The sequence below is a fragment of the Simochromis diagramma genome, unplaced genomic scaffold (genome assembly GCF_900408965.1).
Source record: "Simochromis diagramma unplaced genomic scaffold, fSimDia1.1 OVJJ01000571.1, whole genome shotgun sequence".
In the NCBI taxonomy this organism is placed as follows: Eukaryota; Metazoa; Chordata; class Actinopteri; order Cichliformes; family Cichlidae; genus Simochromis; species Simochromis diagramma.
Window position 1 is genome coordinate 4,316,799 of NW_024386885.1, and position 27,250 is coordinate 4,344,048.

The 27,250-nt window shown below is 49.4% G+C and overlaps 2 protein-coding genes across 3 annotated transcripts in view; both read right to left on the bottom strand.

The window, feature by feature from the left end:
* Positions 1-6,524: 6,524 nt before the first annotated feature.
* Positions 6,525-10,798, bottom strand: etaa1a (ETAA1 activator of ATR kinase a). The gene is made up of 6 exons (XM_040033641.1): positions 10,395-10,798; positions 9,984-10,115; positions 9,811-9,881; positions 9,605-9,717; positions 7,506-8,935; positions 6,525-7,394 (listed from the first exon to the last, which is right to left on the bottom strand). The coding sequence occupies exons 1-6, from the start codon at positions 10,549-10,551 to the stop codon at positions 7,288-7,290; spliced, it is 2,010 nt and encodes a 669-aa protein (XP_039889575.1). The 5' UTR covers positions 10,552-10,798; the 3' UTR covers positions 6,525-7,287.
* Positions 10,799-19,537: 8,739 nt separating this feature from the next.
* Positions 19,538-27,250, bottom strand: part of meis1a (Meis homeobox 1 a) — a 27,265-nt gene continuing 19,552 nt past the window's right edge. For both annotated transcript variants that reach the window (XM_040033661.1, XM_040033662.1), the window contains exons 9-13: positions 27,054-27,130; positions 22,696-22,754; positions 21,308-21,397; positions 20,762-20,876; positions 19,538-19,936 (exon numbers count right to left, since the gene is read on the bottom strand). In XM_040033661.1, coding sequence (XP_039889595.1) covers positions 20,818-20,876; positions 21,308-21,397; positions 22,696-22,754; positions 27,054-27,130 — 285 coding nt within the window. In that variant the 3' untranslated portion in view covers positions 19,538-19,936; positions 20,762-20,817. The remainder of the gene's footprint in view (positions 19,937-20,761; positions 20,877-21,307; positions 21,398-22,695; positions 22,755-27,053; positions 27,131-27,250) is intronic.

The window sequence follows — 27,250 nt, forward strand, 5'->3', positions numbered from 1 at the left end:
CTGCTGAATGCACACAGGCAATATGTAGGAAATTATACTGTAAACGTGTAGGCAACCTTTCAATAGCTGAACTTTGCTCCATTGATCGGCCAGACATCGCGCTGCCCGTAGCTTCAAACCATTAATTATGCAATATGTGTATAACATGATTACAGTTGCACCTGCAATGAAAGATTATGTGCTTATGCTAACACCTGAAATACAGACTTTAATATAACCTCACCAGTTTCAATAAATGGGTCAATGAAATGACAATAATGATAAATCATAAATGATGCAACAGTAATAATAAGGATCATAAATAGTAGCATAGATTATGAATGTAAAATAATATTTCATCTCGACAAGAGCTAAGGTTATCCAATATAAGCACATTAGGACACTGAGGGCAGTTCTTGACGTAAGTTTATGTTTAAGGTCCTCGACGGGCAGAGACAAATGCCATGTGTGGAACGATCGGGACCCCACGCACGTCCTCGTTTTTCAGCTTTCCAGATGCGTCTCCACTCCAAACGTCTCTCAGGTCCCAGCATCAGTGAAACAGGGGGGAACCTGATTACTGCCCTGCCAGCCACCCCTCCACTGCAGCAGAGCCAGAGACCACCCCGAACCCACTCACACCACGGTGTGATGGTCAGGAGGACATCGAAGGACCAATTTATCAAACTGGTGTATTATTATTATTATTATTATTATTATTATTAATAATAATAATAATAATAATAACAATAATAACAACAACAACAACAATAATAATAATAATAATAACAATAACAATAATAACAACAACAACAACAATAATAATAATAATAATAACAATAATAACAATAATAATAATAACAATAATAATAATAATAACAACAATAATAATAATAATAATAATAATAACAACAATAATAATAATAATAATAATAATAACAATAATAATGATAATAATAACAATAATAATGATATTAATAATGTAATCAGTGATTAATATGATAAGCAAACACAGAACAGATGACTTGCTGCTCTGAGGTCACAGCTGACGGGAACTTTCTGGAATTGTGAAATTTCCTGTTTAGCTTCATATTCGTTCACAGTAAATCTCATGAAGTGTGTTTGATTCCCCATGAAAGCGGATTCGTCGTGTCAGTGACGGTTCAGGCACGTTTGTGGCTGCGCTAAACAAAGAAATCACCCAGAAGTCTCTCTGTTCCCCTCAGACATCGCTGACTGTGTGAGCAGGAGGTGGGAACGTGTTCGAGTCCTACACAGGAACAGGAGCGCCGCTGCTGCCGTAGAGCGTCCCTGATTAAGAGCAGCTGTGAAAGACGAGGAAGACTGTGGATTATAAGGCCAGTGTGAAACGTGCTCACACCTCGGCTGCGTTTGACACGCGACTGGAGAGTCCTCCACCTGCAACATCTGGATTTTCTGATTATTAAATATTTCGTGCTGCAGCGTGAACGTCAGGGTCGTCGACACTTTTAGATAAGAAGCTCTTCACTTTTCATCAGGCTGTGTGGCGTTTTTCAAAGGTGGTCCTCGAAAAGTCTTAAGTAAGGATCAACCCTGGATGGATCTCTGCATCTGATCCCATTTTAACGACGGCTGGCCTGACACCGGGTTTTTATTCTAACACTGAGGATGGAGGCGAAGAAGCCCCGAGTTTGGCACAAACATTCAAACATGCTGTGAGCTGTTGAAACTCCACTGCTGGGTTTAAACAGCATTACAATAAAAACTGAACAGCAGTGAGGTTGTTTTTTAGAGCGCTGTTAAAACTTCCACTCAGAAGATGGACGGACACACTGAAGGAAGACAAAACCCTCTGAAAACAACATTTCCTGAAGCCTTTTATTATCAACGAGCATAAAGACTTGAACAGCTTTCACTCTTCAGTACGAACATGATACAGACTCTCTGTCCTGAACTGTGAGAGCACCGTCTGTCCTCATGGGGGCAGCACAGCCCCACGTATGAGTCAGAGCAGCGCCTCCTGTCTGCGGCTGCGTCCCAATCCAGCGACCGCACGAGTACGCGTTTTGAGACCGATTACGTCACAGCGACGCGACGACAGCTGTCCTCCAAATGCGCCGTCGATTTCCCCAAATTTGAAGTTTTGTTTTTTTCTTCAGCGCTTTATTTAAACATCAGTACAATACAAAGTAGAATTAAACAGTACTACATTAAAGGTGCTGCACTTACAAAAAAAATGTATACCATAAAGAAACAAATGAATAAATAATACCTACAATATACATATGCTAGGGGGAGAAGTTTAATTGATTAAGCCAAAGAATAAAGTGATTGAAGGATCTTCATTTTTTCACATTCAACCATAGTTTTTATAGCTTTTGGGTTAGTAGAGTTCTTAATTGAATTAAGATATTGCACGAGCTCGTAGAAGAATACATAAAAAGAGGGAGGTCTTCCTAAACATTTGGATTTGTGAATATTAAATTTAGCCATTAAGATTAACAAGTTAATCACATATCTGTTATCAGTGTTGTATTGTCTTTGGTTTATGTGGAGACCAAATGATACACATTTCCAAAACAGTATTGTTTTCTGAGATAAAAACACATAAACTCTGCCAAAAGTCTTGCACCAGGTTACAAAACCAAAACAGATGCCAGATGGTCCAGATGGCGTCAGCTCCAGGCTCCTGAGATGCTGCGCAGATGAACTGTGTGGCATCCTAGGATATCTGTTCAACCTGAGCCTGTCACTGGGGAAAGTACCACAGCTGTGGAAGACCTCCTGTGTGGTACCGGTACCAAAGACCTCCCATCCCAAGGACCTCAGCAGCTACAGGCTGACAGCACATCTGATGAAGACCCTCGAGAGGTTGGTTCTAAACCATCTGCGCCCCCTGGTGAGGTCTTCATTGGATCCGCTGCAGTTTGCTTACCAGCCTGGCATCGGGGTGGAGGACGCCATCATCTACCTCCTGCACCGAGCTCTGACTCACCTGGAGAAGCCTGGAAGCTCTGTGAGGATCATGTCCTTTGATTTCTCCAGTGCTTTCAACACCATCCAGCCACGACTTCTGAGGGACAAGCTGGAGCTATTGGGAGTGGACCACCACATGTCCCAGTGGATACTGGACTACCTCACAGAACGGCCACAGTATGTGAGGACACGGGGCTGTGTCTCTGACACGCTGGTCTGCAGTACGGGGGCCCCACACTGTGCTGGCACCGTTCCTCTTCACCCTCTACACTGCAGACTTCTCCATCAACTTCCCACGCTGCCACCTACAGAAGTTCTCTGACGACTCTGCCATAGTCGCCTCATCACAGGTGAGGACGACTCAGAGTGCAGACAGTGGACTCTGGACTTTGTGGACTGGTGTCAGCAGAACCACCTGCTGATCAACGCCGGGAAAACCAAGGAGCTGGTGGTGGACTTCCGGAAACGCAGACCCACCACACTGACAGCGGTGAACATCCAGGGAGTGGACATTGAGATAGTGGACTCTTATAGGTACCTGGGTGTTCACCTGAGTAATAAACTGGACTGGAGCCACAACACTGATGCTCTTTACAGGAACGGTCAGAGCAGATGCTACCTGCTGAGGCGGCTGAGGTCATTTGGAGTCCAGCGAGCGCTTTTAAAGACCTTCTATGACTCTGTGGTGGCATCTGTCATTTTTTACAGTGTTGTATGTTGGAGCAGCAGTTTATCGGCAGCTGAGAGGAAGAGGTTGGATAAACTCATCAGGAAGGCCAGCTCTGTTCTGGGATGCACCCTGGACCCAGTGCAGGTGGTGGGAGACAGAAGGACTCTGGCCAAAATAACATCTCTGATGGACAGAGTCTCCCAGCCCATGCATGTAGATGTTGCTGCAGAGCTGCTGCAGTGACAAACTGCTGCATCCTCAATGCATGAAGGAGCGTTTCTGCAGGTCCTTCCTCCCTGCAGCTGTCAGACTGTACAATCTGAACTGCTCCCAAGAAACACAGATGTTCACATCAATGCTGTAACTGCAATAATTTAATCAACCGATTCACACTACAACCTGGTTTGCCTCTTATCTGTAGTTATTTTTATTTAATTTGATAACTGTACAGTACTCTCTGTTTATAGTAACCATTGTCCTTAATGTTTCTGTCCTGTGTCCTGTTTGTTTGTATATGTGTCTTTCTGGCTGCTGTTACAACCAAATTTCCCCTTGTGGGACAATTAAAGGATTATTCTATTCTATTCTATTCTAGTAGATTCCTTGCAAGTTTTACAAAAGCTACAGTTTGTATCAATGTCTAATTTAAATTTGCTTTGAAGATCATCTTTAGATGGGTAAATTCTGTGTATGAATTTATAAGCAACATCTTTAATTTTGTTGGTAATTAAAAACTGATTAGGGAGTCTCCAAACTTCGTTCCACATAATACCATCAGACAACCGGTTCCAGAAGAAAATGACATATGGTAGCGTGGTTATGCTACTCTGAAATAAAGCTCTGATAGATTTATTGTTGTTAGATGGTGTTTTCTCTCGTTTTTATTGTAAAGCACCGTGTAAATAAAAGTGAGCTCAAAGATCTAAATCAGTTCTGTTTCACAAAGAGCCCAGAATCAGCTGACTGCATCCACTCGATCTCGGAGACTTCGCCGCTGTTCAACGGTTTTAATGACTCAGTACTTGTTTGACACAAGGAAGCGTCTTTAAAGTGAAACCTGCCCCGCTCTTTATCAGCTCCTCTCACCTGTCTCCATCCTCTCTGACTCAATGGGAATAATTAATGGAGAGGAGGAGGGGGTCATCCAGAGTTCAGAGTCATTCTCGGGTAACTTCATTTCACCTGCAGGCCTGTGTCGGCTGCAGCGGTACGTCGGTGTAGGAATCCGGAGCGTCACGTGGCAGCTCTGCAGCCACACTAAACTTTGGGAAACATCAAAGTGAGAAACGACAGCTTTTCCAGCTCCTCCTGGTGGGAGTGGGGTATCCCAGACCAGATATCTCTGCAGTTTGCGCCCAGTGTTACTACGTCTGCCCCGAAGTCTTTAAGGGAGAGCTCTTCCTGGTAGGGATCATCAGACTGATCCCTGTGTGCAGATCCAGCCATCAGCAGATAAAGCCAGCTCTGTCCAACGAGCAGGCCGAAGACGACCACAGACGGACACCTTTCATATGGAAAGACTTTATAATTAAACTTTGCACGCGTCCAGCACAGCCTGCCGTCAGCTCCCCTTACAGAGAGTAGTGAGAGCAAAGGTCACGTGACTGCAGCGAGGCAGATTACAGGTCTGTGAGCCGGTGATTTGCACGACTACAGTTACACACCTGTCTGCTGATAACGAGGCTCAGCTTACCTGCTGGACGCTATCAGCTCCATCAGACAGCTGCCACGCCGGTAATGAAGAGACCCGACGAGCCCGAGCCGACCGCCTGGGACAGCTGACCTGCGGATGACATCGCCTGTAATCCTACTGGTACTCCCTGTGAAACCAGTACGATCGAATGCTTCACGGAGAAGAAATCAGGACGAGACGAGACGGCTTCTTGTTGTGAGACAAACGTCCCCATCCTTATCTCGCTTCTTGCAAAACTTATTACTGATGTCTGCAGAGGCTCAAAAACATCATGGGAGCAGTCGATTATCCTCCTCCTGCAGAGACCGGCCCTGCTGCTGGGCTCCTCTCCTCCACCCTCGCAGACCCTCCTGTGACGCTCCACTCTGGAGGAGCTGGACTACCTGTGCAGGTGCCGACCCGTACTACCAGCAGGTAGGACGACATCAGCAGGCTCACCACCACCTCCAACATCACCAAACATCACCTGGCCCTGAAATCACCATCAGCAGGCTTTCAGTTCACTTTGATTCACAGCAGTCACCTGACTGTGCGCCTTATTGTAAAGAGCCCACAACAACACAGAAACCCCACACAGGGGAGGTGGAGGAGAGCCTGGAGAGACCGAGTACGCTAATGAGAGAGGGTGGAGCAGGTGGAGACAAGTGTGACAGAAGGAGAAGAGCAAGAGTAAACGGGACGGTTTAAAGATGGAGGTGAGGCCCAGCTGTGTGATGGAGCTGCAGACTGAAGAGGAGGAAGAGCTCAGGGGAGGTAGCGAAGGGCTGCAGCGACAGAGGTGGATGCTGGGAGAGGCGGAGGCGGGCTGCGCTCCCAGCTGTCGGAAAAGGAAATTTAATGCTCACAAACAGGAAGCCCGGAGGAGCTTCGTCCCGCTTCACGTCCCGCTTGTTCATCAGACACGAGCTGAACCACTGCGTGGAGCAGGTCGGCCTGAGCCAGTCAGTGCGAGGCCGGGCTCAGCAGGAGGAAGTTTATTCTGGTGACTGCAGCGCTCGCCAAAATAAAAGCTTTTAATTTCACTGAATGCATTAATAACTTTTAATCATATTAAAAATCCACCAGGGTCCATAAAAGTTCTACAAACTCCCCATGAAGCGTTTAATTACTTCGTAATTATCATCGATTAATCGATCAGTGCTTCAGATTCAGTTCATTGATATTATTCTGAAACATTTATCACAGTGATGAGTTTCACCTTTAAAAGAACAGCAGCTTTACTCATTTCAGTTTATTTTGTTATTTTTATTATTTTGCACTTGAACAGATTCAGATCTGAACAGAGCAGAGCTCACACAGAAACAGGAACGTTAAAAATGGACCCCACTTTAATCTGCAGGTCAAACCTGCAGCGCGTACACGTCGGTCCGTCTGCGAAGGAAAATGTTTCAATAAAATGTGAACAAATGTTAAAAGCTGAAGTCGAGGGAACTAAACTCCCGGCGTTTGAAGACTCCGGTCGGCTTCCCGGCCTCGTTATCCCGACCCCAGACAGTCTGTGGGGATTACTTCCCCTCGCGTGTCACTTCCTGCTGTTTCATAGCTGCTGGCTGTTCATCCGTCTGTTAGCATTCAGAGGTGGAGGAGGAAGCTGAGCCTCGGGCCTCCACCTGAGCATCACCTGCTCAGGTGTGAGTCCGACTTCGAGTTCAGCAGGTAGAAATGAGCCGGATGGTTTCAGTTCTCTCCGGGTCTGTGATAACGATCGTCCACACGACGTTTTCCTGCGCAGGTAAAAACACGGCGAGCGCGAGCCTCACGCTCTGGCGTGCTGATAAGCTACATCCTTTTGAAACCTTTAGTTTTACATCGGACGCCAAAGTTCATCAGATATTTTACTGTGAACCAAAAATACAGAAACAATTAAAAACACACGGCAGTGACGTCAGCTACACACCAACACAGAGACCACCAGTCACCCTCGGCGGACCAATCAGAGCAGCAGCTGCTGCCCACGTGTCCGCCAGCTTTCATCCTCGCGGGTCGGTCACGTCACATCTCGGAGGCTCTGAGCGGCCTGCAGTCGCTGCCGTCTCCTCTCCATCGCCTGCTGCTTCTTCCGCTCGATCTCCGCGGGCGAACATTTCCCCCGAACTGCAGAAAGCGAGAAATCGGTCAGAGTCACGCAAACAGCACCGAAGCCACAGAACCGCTTCACACGTACAAACACGCAGCTCACGTCACCACGACTGATAGTGCTCTTACCGTCGTCGGTCGCCGTGGACACCGGGTCAGTCGGCCTCTTGAAGGCGAATTGGTCTTTGATGGCGTGTTGCTGCGGCGCTCTCTGCAGCGCGGCGGTCCACTGCACCCGCCTGCTCTCCTGCAGACAGGCCGACTCGACCGTGGATCCTGACACCATTTTTTTCCCCGTGAACCTCAGAGTCTCGTTCACCTTTACGGTGACGCTGGAGGCAGAACCACCGGCCAATGAGCTGCCGGCTGCTTTGCCCGTACCTGTGGGGGGAGGAGCTTCCGGCTGCCTGATCCTGTCGTCCCGTCCGGTTCTGCCAGTCGGCCGCAGAGCTGCGCTCTGGTTGGGAATCTGACCAATCAGAGGAGCCCGTTTTTCAGCCACGCCCTGGATCTGGCTCTCCAGGTCCTCACACATTTCACACAGCAGCTCATCGTCCACCAGGTCGTCCCAGACCGGCTCTGACAGGAAGAAAGCGTCCAGGTCGTCATCCAGGAAGTCGCCGTCGGCAGGCGGCGCGCTGTGGAAGGAAACTCCAGCTTTCTGTGGGAAGTTTGGAGCGTTTGTGGTCTGTGATGCTGCAGCCCGGCAGATCCCGGCAGAAGTCCTTTTTTGGTCAGACGGCGGTTTCTGCAGATCCAGCTTCACCGAATTGGACCAACAGGTCTGCCGGGCATGCCGAGACGAAGCCCCGCCCTGCACAGCGTCTCTACCGGCGGGATTCGAGCTGTAGCCAACCTGCCGGCGTGCGTTCTGGATCCTGTCTACAGAGAAAGCAGGATTAGGCTCCAGGAGGAACGTCGCTCTCGGCCTGACGTTTTCCTTTTCCACTTTGGGTGCGGCAGATTGGCCGAGCCCGACGGCGGTATCAGCTTCCCTCTGATATCTCGCCTGGCCGGCAGGTTTCTGGGTCGAGCAGAGCTTCGGAGAAGCGAACTTCAGAGGATTTTGCGTCATCTCTAACACCAAAGAGTCATTTAGCAGGTCGTCGTCTCCCCAGTCATCCTGGAAGCCGTTGCGGGCTGACGTGCCGCTGCCGTGCGGCGTGGAAACGGCTGAAGTGGGGCCACGTGACGAGATGGACGGTTTCCCAGAAGCCTCTCTGGGAGGTTTGACCTGTGACTGAGCTGAGGAGGCCTGGCTCAGGTTCCCGCTCACGTACTGAGTCGGCCCATCGAAGAGGAAATCCAGATCGTCGTCCATGTGTTGATCTGGAAGAAGCTGCACGCCCGTCCCCGCCACAACGCTTGCAGCAGGCAGACGGCTTCCAGGAAGTGAGGGAGAAACTTCAATCTCAACGCCGTTCTCGAAATCCAGGATGTCCTCGGACAGGAGCTCCAGGCTCTGCTGGTGCATGTCCTCCGCCTCCTCCTCATCCTGACGAAACATGTTGAAGTCAAACTGCTTGGCGAGCTTCAGCAGGTCGTCGACGGCGTTCGGTCTGCAACAGAACGAAACGTAAGCTCACCGAGAGTCGGAACCAGACTCACATGCAGTAAATGTGCTGTGATGGACCGAGACCTGCTGACGATGTGTTCCTGTCAGACCAACGTCAGAGCTCCTCACACCTGTGCAGCTGAACCGCCGCTGTTATCGAGGACCTCTGTAAATAACACTAAGCCTGTCGTAGTATTTGTGAGGTTAAAGATCAATAATCTAATCTGATGTGTTATGATCCAGTTCACAGTCACACCTTCTTACCTGCAGCCAAATCATTTTAACACTTCCTGCTTTGTGTTTTTATCCCAATCTGGAGAAGCTTTGCATGAACCACCGTTCAAAATAATCCTCCTTTGTCTGAAACCGGCTCTTTTAGCTCCTGTCTCTTTAAGGCCCTTCCCAAACCCTTCTTTTGATTGGCCAACTTAAGGAAGCCTGCAGAGGGGCTGTGCTGTCTTTTTTGTATTATTACAAACCTTAAATTAACTTATTTTTATTTTTTCTCATTAAGTTTCTCTTTCATTTTGTCTCGTGTCTCTCTTTGATTTTCTACTTTCAGTAAAGAATAAAAACAGATGTAATTCCTCTTTTGGCACACCGAGTCTACATCGGCAGGGTGGAGCGTGCCGTCTAGAGGCTCGTTCCCGCCAGTCTCCTGAGCTGAACCCACCTCGGGGACTTCTTCTTGGGTTTGGGCAGCTGAACGTCTGGCGTGCAGGGGATGGCGGCGCTGTCTCCGATCCACTGCTGTAACGTCGGGTCCGTGTCTTCAGGTCTGCCGTGCTGCAAAGTCAGTACAGTCGATCGTTAGCTTTAACAGCAAGATGCTTTTTGCTGCGGGTCGTGGCTGGTGTGTTTGTTTTGGGGGTTTCTGACCTTTGGAGCAATCCTGTTGACGATCTCTGAGATGCTCACGGCTCCGGCTGGGCGCGTTTTTCCTCTTTTACCTGCAGACAACGAGAGAATCACAGACAGGTGCGCACACGCCTCCAGCGTTGAACAAAGTGCATTAAACACAGACAAGAGCAGCAAATTTGACTCCGCGTTACCGCGTCTGTTTGGCGAAGGGGAGGTGGCGTCCCAGATGATGTCCTGCTGAAAGTCGGACTCGTTGTGCGGAGACTCGCCGCAGACACTTCCTGTATGTCTGAACCTGGGGATTCTGGTGGGGGTCTTAAACTCTGGACCAAAGGATGAAAATCATTTCTGTCAGCTTTGTAAACGTCTCACATTTGAAGTTTAAAGTAGCGTCTGTTAATCTGTACACTGGGCTGTACACACGTTTTGTCACGAATCAGAAAACGATTGTTAGTGAAATGTTTCAGAAAACCTTAAATGTGCAGATATTTGCATGTAGTTTGGCGTGTCGCGCTGTCCAAACAGGAGAGCGGTTGTTCGGTCACAGAAAACGGCTTCGAGGAGGTAAACCGACACTAAAGGCACAGAAAGGTGCTGCTCACCTGCCCGCTGGCTCCTCGGGGAATCCTGCTCAGATCCCAGCCTCTGTCTGGAGCTCCTGCTCAGGCGGTTTGCTCTCGGTTTAGCCGCCTGTTGCTCCTCCAGCGGGGTGCCCATCACAGCGGTCAAAGGGCCGAGTTTAAGCCGGCTTCCACTCATGGTCAGCGCCCGAGCTCCGGGTGAGAGCCGGGGCAGCCACGGTTCGTGTCGCCGGATGGCTCTTTGAGCTTCACTTTCTCAGGCTGTAAATTCGGACGCCCCGCCGAGGTTTTGAACGTCCCGCCATCTTTTCTCCTTCCCAGAGTTCCCTGCGGTGGTGCGTTCAAGAGCAACAGTGCTATGCGGAAACTGAACATTGCGGTGTTTACTTTTATTTTATGTTTGTTTTGTTTTTTTGTGTTTTTTTTACATTTTTACATAGATAGGCTTAAGTAGTATTTTAAAACTTTGTTAAGTATTCAGATTTTAATTTGAGTGGCAGAGTTATACGTATATTTGAATTAATGCTACATTTTATTCCTTATTAAAGTTAAAACATGAAAGAGTGACTTTAGACTCTTGTAGATTTATCTTTTATGTTGGAGTTATATGATATAATAACACGTTGAAATTTGATCCTGCAGTTAGTTTTTTCTTCATTCCTGGCTCGAGCAGCTCTGGAATCAGAGGTCTGGAAATGAGAGATAAAGTGACACTCATGTTTCTGAATCAGCTCTAAAGCAGCAGAGGTGAGAAGAACCACCACATCACTGCACGTTTCACAGCCTTTATTACACCACCAGCCCTTCAGGTGCAGAGGGCTCTTCTCAGACAGGCACAGGAGCCGTACATCTTTATTAAATCAGAGTCAGATAGACTCATGTGTGTTTTTGTCTGCAGCTGCAGCGCTGCTCCTCCTCCTCGGATCCCCCAGAGGAAGAATTAGTGCATCACCCCCTGCTGTGCTGCTCTCTGTGATGAATCTGAATTCAGACTCTGCATAAAACCCACCAACACACGGAGCAGCTGTGAGTCACAGCAGAGGAGGATGGAGGTTTGTTCCAGCAGCACTGATGGATCCTCCACCTCCACCCTCGGGGTCTGCTTCTGTTTGTGTATGCAACAAACAGCCATCATAAATCATCAAGTGACTAGCAAACGTAAACAGAAGTTTTCACTATCACTACTAATTAATGTTATCTTGTTGTATCTCTGTTGTGGTCAGTGCGATCCTCTATGCTGTTGCATGCTGGGGCAGCAGGCTGAGGGTCACAGACGTCAACAGACTAAATAAACTGATCCACAAGGCCAGTAATGTTGTGGGGATGGAGCTGGATGGTTAGGGTGGTGTCTGAGAGGCAGATGTTGTCCAAGATAAGGACAATCATGGATAACACCTCCCATCCATGACATGTTGGCTAGTCACAGGAGCACGTGCAGTGAGAGACTGAGATTACCCATGATGCACCACTGAATGACACCACAGGCAGCGTGGAACTTTGTGTTCTTCCCAACAATAATGTCCAACTCCTCCATCTAACACACTGTAAACCCTGCAGTAGTTACAGCCTTTTACACACACTTTTCTACTCTGGAATATTCTTGATTATTTATCCAATCACACATCTGCTTACCTGCATCTTTTGCTCGTTTCTCCTCCTGATGGCTTTGAACTCTTCTTGTCCATCTTGGTTTTAATTTTGCACTCCAGTATGAACACAAGTCCCCCAACCCGAGGATCAGCACAACATAACCTAACACACCTACACCTTAGTTCACAGATTCGCTTTGTCTAAGGTTTATTTCTGGGATTTCACACAACCCAGGATTCAAATCATGAATACATGATGGGCTTGGATTTACATCATTATGAATGAAATGTGCTCTATTTGGAAGCAGCAGGCCCCGCCCCTTTCGACGGGTTGTGTGAGACTTTAAATCATCAAAATGTAAATTTTAAATAGTTATTGATCCTTTACCCCGAGTCCTAAAGTGTAGATTTATTTTCTCACTCTAATTATATTTATTGTTTGTTTACTTGCACTGCTGTAACTGGAGCCTCGTCGTCTCGTCTCTCTATATCCTGGACTGTTTGTAGCGGAGATGACAATAAAGTTTACTTTGACTTCAGCAGCGCGCAGGCGCACCGAGGGCTCTGTATCATGATGTCTGGTGTTTTCGTGTTTGTTGTTTTGTTTTCGTGTTGTTTTATTTTGTTAGTTGGTTATTAGACGCTGCTCCAGCCGGTCAGAGACTCCCCCGCCGCCCCGCCCTCTCCTCCCTGTGCAGCAAGCAGCAGGCGCAGCTCGCAAACGGAGGGCGCCCTTACTCCCAGCAAATGGGCGACAGAAAACCGATCGGTGCCTGTGGCATCCCCAAGATGCGCTGGCTGATGTCGGGGCAGCATGATCACGAGCAACTTCTTTTTGCCGCCCCCACCACGATGTCGCCCGTACCAAAAACCGCTACTGTAAATGGGATTTCATTTTAAAAGTAATTAAATGAATTAAGGTCAATATAAAGATAAACATTTTAAATCCTGAGCTTAATCACAGTTTCAAAGAGTCCAAAATTAAAGCCTCAGCAGACTGTGAACAAACATGTTGGAGCGATATCAGCCAAATCACAGGGTGAACAGGGCTGGGCTGTACTTTCATGCAGTACCACTTTTTACCACAAGATGGTGCAACCAGTCTCTGCGAGCCTCATTCAAGCAGACAGCTCAAAGTTAAGGAGACGCTCTAATTTAGGATGAGAAGAGGAAAGTGCTGCTGAGGAAACGAGGGGACGACAGAAACATGAAAAAATTTCAACTCAGCAGCGTGTAAAACGTCGCCCTCTGGTGGAGAAAAGTTCAGCTCGTGTAATGGCCAAACGTAGCTTAGAGCCTGTGAATGGTACGACTTTAGTAATAACTGTTATGAGTGAAGTTATGAGCGTCAGGTTTGTGATCACAGCAGGAGACATGAAACACAGGAAACACCTCGCATATCCAGAAAAGTGGAACCCCAACCGGACCGAGACGAGCCGGCGCAGTGCTGGAGCTTAAGGTGAGCGCTAGGCCTCCGCCACACAAAGTTCATTTTACAGGAACACTGAGCTGCTGCTGCTCCGTCTGCTGGGACACATGCTCAGCATGAGGAAGTTAATCACACTAACGAGGATTACTTCTGAACGGTGACTCGTGCAAAGCTGCTGTCCAAGAGGTCACCTTCAAAGCTAAAATGTCTCCGTCAGGGATTATTTTTGGGTGAAGCGTGTAAAAAGAGCACACTGAGTCTGAGGCTGTTTCCAGCTCGGCAGCTGTGGACGGAGGTGAAACCTGAGCGGTGGCTTGCCCGCCGCCTGGCCCGCAGCCACACTCACATATGCGCCATATTTCATGTGTGTGATTAGAAAACCCTGCTGCTGCAAAGAAAACACAGCGTTTCAATGAGCTGAGGCCGGCAGGGAGCAGCGCTCTACCTGCTTTTACCATCAGCGCGGCCTCAAAGGCTCTCTGGCCTGAGTCGGCGCTTTGAAACGTGAGCCGGGCCGCTGGCGGGGCTTTCAGAGGGCAGTGCCAGATATGCCGCTCTTTAATCTCAGCCATCGATCACTGTCTGCTTGGACCGACGCCCCCCCGGCCCAGGCCTGCAGTGTGAGCGCCGACCTGAGGCGACGTGCAGCTGTGTGGAAATGTTCTGCAGGGTCACAGTGAGCTCGGTCCTGATGAAGACCTCAGGAAAAAAAGGAGCTGCGAGTTTGCTCTAAAACTTTGTGAGAGATCTGCAGACCTTAAAACTCTCTCATGTTAAAAAAACGGACTCGTGCTCGTTTTGGATCAAATGCGTGCGAGGCTTTGATGCAAAGAGCCGAGCTGTTCATTCTAACGGTTCAGAGACCAGAATAAACGTCTCAGCTCGATCAGCAGAAGAGTGCAGGACATTTCCAGAAGAGAGCCAGAGGTTATTAATAACTGATGATTCAGTGATAATCTTTGGACAGACTGATCCAAAGCTCACAGGTCTGCGAGCTGAAGGTCGGCAGGCCGACGCTCAGAGGACCTGATGCTTCTTTAACACGTCCAGCAGCTCTCAGCTGCAGGCGCAGACCTGCTGCAGGGCCTGCCGGTCGTCGCCTGTACCCTCAGAGTTCAGGGTGTGGATTTATGAATATGGATTTGGCATTTCCTGTCTGATGTGTCCACGCAAACAGAAGACGAGATTTTAGACATTCCCGGGGGCAGCGTGGAACTTTGTGTTCTTCCCAACAATAAGAAAAAGATTTCTTCATGCTTTCCTTTGAAAACTGACATCAAAATATCAAAGCGACCGCAGACAGATGCAGCTCAGCGGGCGGGATTCATGTAAAACCCAACAGAACCGGACCAGCGCCGCAGACGCGACGAACCGCTCCTCTGCTGTGAGCTGACCTGACAGAGGTCAGAGGTCGGGTTCTGTGGGTTTCGGTGTGCTCTGTAGGAGACGCTCCGGTTCCTCTTTTCTGCATGCAGATGCTGAGACAGATGTTCATACCAGACGCAGTCACCTGAGCCCTCAGCAGGTAAATCGTTCCCAGTGTTTGTAAGATGCTGTGACAGGGATGATGTTTGTGGGGTTTTCGTCATGTTTCTGTCTCTGTGTTGTCTTGGCGAGGTCTCGTGTCCCCTTCCTGTTTCCGTGTTTCGTTCCACGTCTCTCCAGGCCGTCGTGTCCTCTGTTCCTTAGTTACGTCTCCCGTTTCTGCGTCTTTATGTTTCCTGTTTCATTTTGACATTTGTGTGTGCTGCTCATTGTTCCACAGTAAACACATCCATCATACCTGGTGGTCAGAGGACAGGTGCTCCTGGTGGCTGATAACAGGGACCACCTGAGCAACAAGCACACCCTCCGTGGAGTAAAAGGCTGCTCTAAGCCACGAGACCATGACGCAGTGCAGAGTCCTGGACTCTAGGTCTGTGAGAGCTGGCTGGGCTCTGCTCTCGGGGGCCGAGACTCCCCGAGAGCAGAGCCTGAGCGTGTGCTGTGCTTCCAGTTCTGTGAGCGCCAACAGAACACGAAACCAAGCAACGAGGCTTCTTTCCTCACCGGCTGACCCTCTCTCGAGGCCTCCTTTGAGCCAAAGTCTTCATGCCGAACATCCGGCGCTGCTCCAGAAACAGGGAATGTTGGACGGACCTGTGGGAAGCCCTGAGCTCGTTCTGCCTCGGCTGTAACTGGCTGACCTGAGTCAGGACATGAAAACCTGACGCCACCACATCCTCCAGCTGCTGCGCCCTCAGACCGGAGGAGCTACGTCAGGTCACAGGGACCTGGAAACATGAATGGAAATCGAGCCGTGGGACTCGTGGAACAGACACGGTCATTGAAGGGTTCAGTCGAACTTTCGTTACCTCCATCGAAGACTGAAATACAAGAAGCTGGAGAAGGCGCCGTCGCTATGCTGTCGGTCCAAACGTCTTCCTGTTCTGCCCAAACAGTGAGAAGCAGAGGACTGTGGGTCTGACGGTGAAGAGCGTCGAGTCCTCTCCTTCTGCTTCCCTCCAGTCACTGTGAGAAACAACGTGATTCTTGTTTTGGAAAACGACAGTTTAATGAAGCGCTTTGGGAAACATCCTGTTTCGCTCCAGTTAAGCTAAAAAGTTTAAAGTTGGCCCATAAAGTTCCAGCAGGCTCAAGAAGGAGACGTGAGGGGGGAATAAAACCTGGAAATAAACCCAGAGGTTCATCAAAGATGGCGGCTTTCCCTCAGCGTGAACATCTCGGTATTAAAGGTGAAAACTTGAGCTCGACTGTGGTCGCTGATGTCATCCAGTTGCGTCGGGGCGGGTCTGAAAAGATGACATCGCCCGAGTCCGAGCGACCTCCGGCTGACTTGAAGAGCAGGTGGATCCGCCACACCCATACATAATGACTTATCCATCACTGCGTAGCCCCGCCCCTAAACCCTCACCTGCTTCCTGCTCGTCTCTGACTGTAACGGACCACAGAGCAGAACCTGAGCACAGGTGGATCTGAGCGCTTCTCTGCTCGGGGAAAAAACACTTTTTGTTCTGCGTTTTAGCGTATGTGCCGTCCCGGGACTACTTTCTACGGTGGAAGAACACATTCCTTCTTCGGTTACAGGAAACACTTGTAATTAAAAGGAAGTCGGTGCTTCCACCATTGAGCAAACAGCTGCTTTGATCTCAGGCGTAAACACTGATTTAAAGGTACGGTGCGTACGATTTAGTGGCTCCGCCTCCACACCCATCAGGTGGGCCTGACAGCAGACTTTGTTTAAAATGGATACTTTTATTTTATGAGTTAATCAGCAGAATTTTTAGTTACTTTTTATAATGAGTATTTTCAGCTGTGTCAATGACCTTTGACCTCACAGACTGCAGGATGTGTGCTCTAACTCTGAGCGCGCTCTCAGGTGAACGGTCGGTTGTCTCTAATAAGCGACTTCCTGTCCAGTCGGGGTAAACTGACCCCTCCCTCCCCACAGTAACCAGGATCCATGAGTTTCTGGTTCCTCTGCGAGACACTGAATACCTTCCCCCTTTTGCCCCAAACACAGAGGAACGCATTTCATCCCTCCTGAAGCAGCCGCTTAATTAAAGGCAATAAATTATCCAACTCTGAGGTCGGCTCGCTCAGAGGAGGCTGGAAGGAGGGTTTTAGGGTGGGGGAGGCTGCTGAGGGAGGAAGATTCACGTCTCCTCGGACTGAAGCCCGAATTAGAGGCGATTGTGTTTGGAGGAACCTTGTTAGTGCTCCGGTTCGTTCCCATCTGAGCACAGGACGTATTTATGTTTGTGTGCTCACACATACCAGAACTATAGACTGTATGTAAATGATGGTGGTAGCTGTGACATCAGTCTTTGGTGACCATATTTGGACCAAAGGTTGGCACAGTTAATGCCAGGAAGCTCTGTTATCATCCACAGACACAGATACCGGCCAATCAGTAACATCCAATCAGAATCCTACAATCTAAGTCTACACCAATCCCGGAGCTCTGCTTTCTTGGACGGTCTGTTAGTACAGTGACCTCACGGCAGCTATATGATTGGTCACATGATGTCATTAAAAGGCTCCAACAGCACAAACACGGCCCAGAGGTCCAGCTCGGGTGGAGCTAGCGCAGTCACCTCCCTGCTGACTTTGGCCGTCACCACGAACGTGAACTCTGAACTTTCTGAACATTGTCTGTCACACATCTGACATGATGCATTCACTGTCTGCTTCGTCTGTGGGAAATATCACCAATAAACAATAAACCTCTCGCCGTTGTTCCCAGCTGCGCTCCCAGCAGCCGTCAGCTCGTCGCGCCCCGGCTCTTCTTTGTGCATCTGACAGCGAGTCTGGATCCTCAGACGGACGCTCGACAGCTGCCAACTAATCACTCATTTCTCTTTAAAAGCAGAGATGAAGGCAGTTTCCACAATCCCCTAAGATGGCAGTCAAACATGGGCGTGCCATGGAGCCTGTCAGTCACAACTCATCTGAAGTCAAAGCTCCGCAGAGGATCCAAAGCAGATTAATGATTTTGTTTTTGTGTCAGCCGCCTTTGAAATGAAGCACATGTAGAAAACTCCCAGAGTGGGGCAGCACATCCACGAGGGGGACAAATCTCTTCATGGCAGACGGGCCGATCTTTCCCATCAGGCCTGCTGAAGGCGTCACCACTGAACCTCCCGGAGCGTCGATTCGAACGGAGTGACTCGAGCTGAGCGACACCCGCAAACAAGACACGAAGGAAGACTCGGAGCTTCACACTGTGACTGCAGCCAAGGAAAAGCTCCGCCTCCGGGACACCAACAGGTCAACCCGAGCTCTGTGCACAGAAACCAAACAGCACAAACTTCACGTTTAATCGAGGTCAGAAGCAGTTCTACAAGGTCACAGAGGGGTGGAGCCTATCCCAACCGGCATAGGGTGAAGGGCGGGGCTCACCGGCACAGCTAATCTTTCAAATATCAGGATGAGCTGTAAACACGATGAATTTTCATTTCTGGAGCGTTTTCACTTTAAAAAAAACGAGATTAAAGAGAAACGTGGAGCCAAAACGACGCAGTAGAGCCGGGACACTGAACGCTGATCTGAGACCAGTTTAAAGACAGAAACCGTGTGATGCTCGCCCGAAACACAACTTATAACTTTATAGTGAATGAAACTTGAATGAAGTCACAAATCGGGCTGATTGGAGCTTGTTGTGGACATCTCGCTGTGATGCATTCGGATCATTAATGAACGAGTTCAGCATTAAAAACCAAACAGGGCAGAGATGAAGAACAGCAGGAAGTCAGTCGGTTTTAAACCCGGTGCCTTTGTGTCACTAGTTCCTGTTAAAATATCAATAAAGACAAAAATATTTGAGTTTCTGGAGCCAATCCCAGTGAGTCTGTGTGATTCAGGCTAAGCGTGGAGCAGCTGGTGTGTTTATGCTACGACATGAACAAACGTCACAAAAGCATAAATTTGAAATTCTATTTCTTTCCACTTAAATTTAGGAAAATTAAGAATTTTAACTTGTTCAATTTAAATTCATTTATTGTGAATAAGTGATGGGGATCACCTGCAGTACCATCACAGCCCACCAGGGGGTCGCAGAGCACACTGTGGGACTGTGTGTTATGGTAGGGGTGTGAAACATAAGGCTCACTGAGGCGTCGGAGGAAGGCAGAAATTTTGGACTTTAATCTGTTTTCCTGCCGATAAAAACTCCTCGCGACACCCGAGCGATTCAGTAACACAGGAATAAATGACAGCTCCTGTTTTTGACCATCAACTGTTGAAATGTACGTTCAATGTTGTTGTCAACAGGCAGCCTTTTACACACTCACACGTTTTGAAACAAGTCTCCTTCATCATGCAGACAAACAGCTGCACGATGAGGCTGCAGGAATCACATGATCATATTTCAGGATTAAATGTGCAGTTAAACATCTTTGTTTACCTGATCCACGGGAGCTGAATGTCGCCTGCAGTTCAAAATAAGTTTTCATTCCACCTTAAAAGAAGTCGCATTCTCAATTTATTTATTTTTTTACTTCAGTTTTTCCCCAAAGTGAATATTTGTTATTTTTTCCTCTTGGATAGAAACGTGTCACAGCTGAGCTGGACAATAAACTGAAGCGCTGACGTTTTATTTCAGTGAGGCACCGAACGCAGCACGAGTCAAAAATCAGACTCAGAAATCCACAGAATCAGTTTTATTTACGGAGAGGGAGGTCTCAGGGGGTCTACGGTCCAAAACTGTCTGTCTGCAGAGCAAACGGCTTCAGGAGTACATCAGCGAGCGCAGAGAGGAAGCCGAGCTGCAGATCTGTCCGATCTGGGAGATTACATCACAGGAAGTGATCAAATCCAGAAACGCGCGGTGGACAGTGTTCGTCTTTGCCTTCACGATCACCGTCTGTCCTCAGGTTTCTCTTTTTAGTCCGTGGAGCACTCTGAGAAGGCCCGCCGAGAACAGAGGCAAGCTCAGGTGTTTCCTCATCAGGCCACGCCCACAGGGCGGAGAGCTGATGGGCAGGGGGTGCAGAGGCGTGGGGTCCCGCTCCACGCTATGGGGGTCTGCAGACCTGATCAGAGTCCTGCAGAGGAAACACAGAGGGTCAAGATCAGGAGGAAGGCCCGACGTAGCCTCAGGAACCAGTGTGTGTGTGTGTGTGTGTGTGTGTGTGTGTGTGTGTGTGTGTGTGTGTTTACTATACTTGTGGGGAAAACAGCTTCGCGGTCCCCACGAGTTTGAAGGCCACTCAAAATGTGGTTTTAGTTACAGTTAGGTTATGTTTAGGGTCAGGCATTCACTTGTGATGGGGAGGGGCCAGGAAAAGCATTATGTCAGTGAGATGTCCCCACAAGGATATAAATACACACGTGTGTGTGTGTGTCTCACTGACAGTCAGTAAAAGCTGAGAGAAGAAAATCTCGTTGACTTCCCCCTCCCTCCTCCTCCTCCCTCCTGCTTAATAATAAAAACTGCTTACAGAGTAATTGGACTCTGTGTAATCAAATAAAGAGATGAGCGCGCCTCTCGCTAACGATCAGTTCATTAGACTGAACGTGGAGCGGCTCTCAGAGGATTCATTGACCTTTAATCAGAGGGAACTGGCTTTAATTAGTGAGGAGGTGCTGAGAGGAGGAGATGAAGCTCAGGCTGTTGGAGCCGTTCAGGATCAATCCAAAGCGAGCGACATACTGACATCGGCTGAGTGCCGCCAGCGCCGAGGCTGTGGGTGTTTCTGTCACATCTTTATAGCAGCAGATTCACTTCAAACATCCAGATTACAAGAAAGTCTAAAGATCTCTTTCAAATTAAAAGCCCTTTTAAGCAGCAAAGGGTCCACTGAAAACACTAGAACGCCTTTAATTTGAAGAGAATGCAGGAAGTGCTGGCTCTGTGTGGCGTCACTCACGGTGGTTTCCTGCGACGCCGGGCGCCTCCTCAGACTGCAGGGTGCAGGCGGTGGTGCTACATGTAGTGCCACTGTCCCTCCACGCCCATCCCCATCCCTACACCACCCATAGGACCTGTCACACACACACACACGCACACGCGCACACACACACACACACACAGACATACACACGCACACACACGCACACACGCACACACACACACACACACAGACATACACACGCACACGCACGCACACACGCGCACACACACACACACACACAGACACACACGCACACACACACACGCGCACACACACACACACACACACACACAGATGAAAGCACTGCCCCCTTCCTTCAGCTCCTCTGTAAATAAAAGCTTTTGAAACTATGAAATCAGCCACGACTGTGATCTCTGCAGCGTGACTGTAGCTTTGCATGAAGCTCAGTTCACAATAAGCCGTCCTCTCTGTGTTAAATCTAAACTTTGATTTCAATGTGCAGATTCTGCAATAATGTAACACAATCAAACCCACAGCAGCGTAAGCTGTGTGTGTGTTTACCAGGCGTTCTGATTCCCACGGGCGTCTGACCGTCCACCATGAAGCTTCCCATTGGCTGGCCATCTGGGCCGTACGGCGGCGCTTGGCTCACTGTGGACAGAGACGACAGCTCGTTTTAATGGCGGAGGGCGCACGGAGTCGGGACCCGAGGCCGTCGGCCGGCCTGCACTGACACCGCCACAGCCTCCACTTTACACCCACACAAAGGCGTGTTCAGGTCCACACGCAAACACCAGGAAAAATCAAGCCTATTACGGTTGTCAACATGAGAACCTGAGCGCCAATCAGGTCCATCTGTGATCTTTTTCCCGCCCATCTTCTTTAGTCTCAAAATGTTCACATTTTGTTTTACACTTACAGTCTGTGCAGAGTAACTCTGCATGATCCACAGTCCAAAATAATCCTCCTTTATGTGATTGACTGCCTCCCCTCAGTTCATCCATCTGAGGCCAGCTGCGTTAGCGCCTCCCCCTTTACGAGCGGCGCCCCTGGTTACAGGAAGCGTCGGGTTTGCGTCAGCGGGCTCGCGCTGTATCTCCTAGCAGAGCAAAATAGAAGCAGATCCTGCAGCGATCCTGTGCGCAGCTAAGCGCGCTCCAATTACAGCGAGGACACGTGGAATCGGAGGTTAGCGCCTGCTTCTAATAAAAGCTGGCTTCACATGAAAGCCTCCTTCACTCTGCTGTGGGGTAAAAACACGAATCGATAGAAAACGACTGCTTCCAGATATCATACGACTGTTTTCACTCGTGCTGTGTTAGGAAAAGAGGCGAAACGTAAAGGAAATATAACATCACATCACTGCATTACGTGTTCGAATAACGTCACATCTGTTAAAGCAGCTGTGACGTTCTCGCGGTGGGGGGGGCCATTGGTCGGACACGAACGGAGAGGTTTTGGTCCTCGTGGTGGAATCGGCCTCGGTCGCTGAAGCTGTTTCTCACTGCCGTCTTTCAGCAGCGTCTCCAAACCTTTGTGAGGAAGTGAGCCGCGGGGTTAATGCTAAGAAAGCTCAAGGGCCAAAAGGCTAACAGGACTTTAGCTCCACTGTAGCCGGGGCTCCTATTTGTTTTAATCCCGGCTTCAAACGTTGAATGGAGTGGTCGGTCAAAGCGATTAGTGTCTTTGTCTGGAGCTAATCCCGCCGGGGTTTAGAAGCCATTCAGAGTTTAAGCCTCTCCGCTCGCTCCAACGCTCCGAGGAACCGAGCGAGACGCCGCTTTTTCAGCTCGCCTTACACGCGGAGCGAGTTCCCATGAACACTGGCGTTCCAGTCCCAGCCGGGTGTTTGGAAAGCTCACGCAGACACGGTGGAAGAGCACGGATACTGGAGGAGTTTCTGATTTAATGGAAACGAAACAGCCGCTAATACACCTGTGAGACCTCACCTGCTCTGTTTGACTGATCGATCATGGGCTGAACGATCCGCCGCCTCGCGTTGATGAACCTGAAAGTCAAAGAAAAGAAGCCAGAGTTTGTTTTTAACAACGACAATAAACTCGTTACTGATAAATCGCTTCAGGTTAAGTTTAAACACCCAGCAGCTCAAACTGGCTTCACTGGAAACTCGTTCACTGGTTTAAATTTTACTGTCATTTACGCGAACATCGAGGCCCCGATGCAGGCGTGTTACAGAAGTCGGGTCCATCTGACCTGTTACTGTGCAAATAAATGTCTAAAATCCAGTTTGGACGTTTTTAATGGCAGAACAGAAACGGTGATGTTTAACATGATCAGCACAAATCAATCAGATCACTTCCTGGAGATTAACCAATGGGAAGCCGTCGGCGAGCACTGGCAACGTCTCCTAAATACACTCTTAAAGCCATCATCCTGGTATGCGTGACCTCCGACCCAGCACCTCCTGTGACCTCCCCAGCTACTCCCATTAGTCATTCCCCCCCATTCTGGTCTTCCTCAACTTAAAGACCTATGTAGCCCCCCCTCAAGTAAAAGCTCTGTGGTTTCCTGCTTGATTTATGTCCTCCTACACCCTGAGCCCCGGGTGGGGAGGGACCATTTCAACAGGAGGGGGGGGGGGTTTCTTTTCAGAAAAACAAAGGCCACAGCTGTCCTCTGGGGGACCGTAAAAGGTATGCGGGGGGGGGGGGGAGATGAGAGGAGAATATTTCCAGGTCAGTCGGCCCGTTAGCACGAGGCTGCACAAGCTCATCAGGACACACGAAACAGGAAATAAACGTCGCTCGCACTGCACAGCGCAGCTCGGATCACTCCGACGTCACGGTTTCATTTGGACGTTTTGGTAAATCTGGTTTTGGTCAACATCCAAAGAAAAACGAATGATCTCCTCTCAGAAATGTTCAAAATAACAAACGTGACGTCGTAACTGCAGCTCGCTATTAAAGTCATCGTTTCTGCTCGAATGCACGCGCTCTGCAGAGCTGCACAGGAAGTGACATAATGACCAGGACGTATTTGTGCAGAATAATTCAGACACGAGGAGCAGTTTGAAACATGGTGGAAATGCAGGTATCCAGGTATCTTCTGCAGCAGGTAACACTGTGGGCGGGGCCAGTCCTCCACTTTTCATCGAGTCAGCACATGAAATAATAATCGCAGCATCAATGTAACTGTTAAAAGCACAAATTTAAAACCCTTTCCACCTTCAGTAGCAAACATCACATCCTGTCGACCTGTTGGACACGCCCGGGACTACATAACTCCACCCTCTTCCCCACCTTCCTGCCAGGCTGAGAACAAAGAACGTGTAGGTGAGGAGGAGTATGCTTAACCTTCTCATGAACTGATTATATAATGGATCGTCATCCAGTGTCAGTGAACATTCGGGTCCGCGTGTCTTTGAGAAAAGGATCAGTGATGAAAGCTGATCTTACCGAGTCCTGCAGGGAAAAATCCTCCATCAGGAGCGAGACGGGAGAGACAGGAGGGACAAAGACGTGCTGAAAACCCGCCCCCAGCACAGAGTGAGGACCCAGCAGTTTAATGGTCCAACGGTGTGGTCGGCCTCTTACAGAGGTCACATGGTCACTCTGCAGAGGTCAACTGCAGAGAAGACGTACGCTCCCACAGGAACCGCGAGCCCCATCACCACAAAGGTGTCGCCGCTGGAACCGGCGCACTCAAAAACCTCCTAGGAGCCGTTTCCAAGTCTCAGACAGGAAACACCATCCGCCATCCTGCTCCTCTGACCTCCAGAACCGACCTGCCGGGGCGACCGAAAGTCTTACATCTGGGACCGCGTGGGAGGCCGTGGTCACAATCCTTCTGCAGCACTAGGCCGCCATTTTGTTTCTTGCCTCCAACACATTTAAAGCCAGAGGAAAACAACGAGACCAGAACCGGATTTCTCTGAAATAATGAAAACTTCGGGCGTAGCTTCGAAGGACGATCGGCCTCCTGACCCCCACCGCCCGGCGGGGAGGGGCAGGGAGGGGCGGGCTCGGGCCGCTCCGTACAGTCAGTGTTTAAACAAAGCAGATCTATTAATCACCACACACACACACACACACGCACACACACTCCCCAACCGCCTGCTTGTAAAACATGTAGAAGCTCCGCCCACTGAGGGAGTCATTTTGAGGTCAGCCCCCCCCCCCACCACCACCAACACGGGCGTGTTTAAATAAACCAGTCCAGCTGTTTGCCATGAAAATGCCATTTACACCAACTGCACACCCCTCACACACACACACACACACACACACACACACACACACACACCCCTCACACACGCACACACACACACACACACACACACACACACACACACCCCTCACACACACACACACGCACACACACGCACACACACAAACACACACCCCTCACACACACACACACGCACACACACACACACACACACACACACACACGCACACACACCCCTCACACACGCACACACACACACACACCCCTCACACACACACCTCACACACATGCACACACACACACACACACACACACCCCTCACAAACACACACACACCCCTCACACACACGCACACACACGCACACACACAGTTTAACGTGTCGTCTCATGTCTGAATAATAAACTTCCTTCTCTCGTTCACACGAATCATCGAGCGAATGAATTCACCTCGATGTCGGACGCTTTCACAAACCGTCCAATCACAGCGGTCCAGGAAGTGGCGACCTTAATCCCCGCCATCACTCACAGGCTTTCCATAACAAACACAAGCAAAACAGGCGGGAAGTTTGCCTGGTCGGAGTGTTCACGTTCGCCGCAGCGTCCGTGTCATGAGTTCACGACTTAGTCGCCACGTCAGCAGACAAACGAGCAACACGTGAAGCTAGGCAACGAGCTGCCAAACAAAACAGACGTGACCGGTCTGAGCGTGCCCAGCCTCGCCATGGTGTGTTCTTCGAGAGGATGTACGAGGTTCCTGGATCGGTGTGGCGGCGACTGGCGAGATGTCACAGTCAGAGGCAGCAAATCAGAGAGAAGACCCTGTTTCTATCTTTTGTTTCATAAAACACGAATACACACACCAACCCGACGGGCTGAAAAATGAAGGCCTGCAGTTCCTCTGACGACCAGCAGAGGCAGCAGCGAGCCAGCCCCACAGACTCACACCCTGTGCGGGGTGTGTACATAACTCGCCTGTGTGGGGCGTGGCCTCTCTGACTGGAGGGATGGCGACACAGGCGGAGGGGGCTGGTTTTGTTTTTCTACAGTAATCGGATATTTTCGACTTCCTGTTTCTGACGTGAGGCTCACTGGAGCCTGGCGAGAAGACGCCTTTTTATTAAACTTAAGCTTTCACGCTCGCTGTGTCAGATTCTGAAGTCATTAACGAGCCGTTCTCCTGACAAACATTTAACTGTTGCCACGGTAACGGGACCGGAGGCAGTGTGACCTCACGGCCGTGCATTTCACTCGGGACCAGCTTCCAGTCTGGATTCAGGAGACACTATCTCTGCTTTTAAGATTCAAACTTTCCTGTTTGCTAAAGCATATAGTTAGGGCTGGACCAGGTGACCCTGAATCCTCCCTTAGTGATGCTGCAATAGACGTAGGCTGCCGGGGATTCCCATGATGCACTGGGTGTTTCTTCTTCACTCACTATGTGTTAACAGACCTCTCTGCACTGAATCATATTTGTTATTAACCTCTGTCTCTCCCCAACCAATCACAGCAGATGGCCCCGCCCCTCCCTGAGCCTGGTTCTGCTGGAGGTTTCTTCCTGTTAAAAGGGAGTTTTTCCTTCCCACTGTCGCCAAAGTGCTGCTCATAGGGGGTCATATGATTGTTGGGTTTTTCTCTGTATGTGTTATTGTAGGGTCGACCTTACAGTATAAAGCTCCTTGAGGCGACTGTTGTTGTGATTCGGCGCTGTGTAAATAAAACTGAAGTGAATTCACTTCCTTCTCCTCTCCTTGCTTCCTTCTCCTAGCCTCCTGCGTTTGCCTCCTCTCCTCGACATCCAGACTTTTACCGTTAGTGACGAGTTTATTTGGGCACAGAGCAGCTGTGCTGGAGAAACAGAGTCAGACGTGGATGCGGACATTTATTCAGTCTACTGGCAACATTAGCACAGGTGAGGTGCAGGTGACGCATACTCCCAGCAGAGCATCCCTCAGGTCTCCACCTCAGAGCTCCAATTAGCTCTCAAACTAAGCACCTCCATCCTCCTGAGAGTGGAGAAGAGGAAACCCAGCAGGAATTCACCCCCACCCCACTCATTAGGCTCAGGGTGGGGCCAGAGGTCAGCCTTCCCATAAATACCTGCGACTGCTTGGTGACTCACCAGTTGTTGACCTGCAGGATGGTGAGGCCGGTGTCCTGAGCCAGCTGCTTCTTCTGCTCCTCCGACGGGTACGGGTGCTGCAGGGGGACAAAACACACCAACATTAGTGCGCTGCAATTAACAAAGGAAGCAGTGAGCCAATTAGAGAAGGAAGCATCCTGGGACTACTGTTAATCAGACTGTGTGTGTGTGTGTGT

Coding starts and splice junctions, on each gene's coding strand:
- etaa1a (XM_040033641.1), bottom strand. CDS start 10,551: ATGAGTGGAAGCCGGCTTAAACTCGGCCCTTTGACCGCTGTGATGGGC. Junction 9,718..9,810: donor TCAACAGGATTGCTCCAAAG/GTCAGAAACCCC, acceptor CTGACTTTGCAG/CACGGCAGACCTGAAGACAC. Junction 8,936..9,604: donor CCCAAGAAGAAGTCCCCGAG/GTGGGTTCAGCT, acceptor GTTCTGTTGCAG/ACCGAACGCCGTCGACGACC.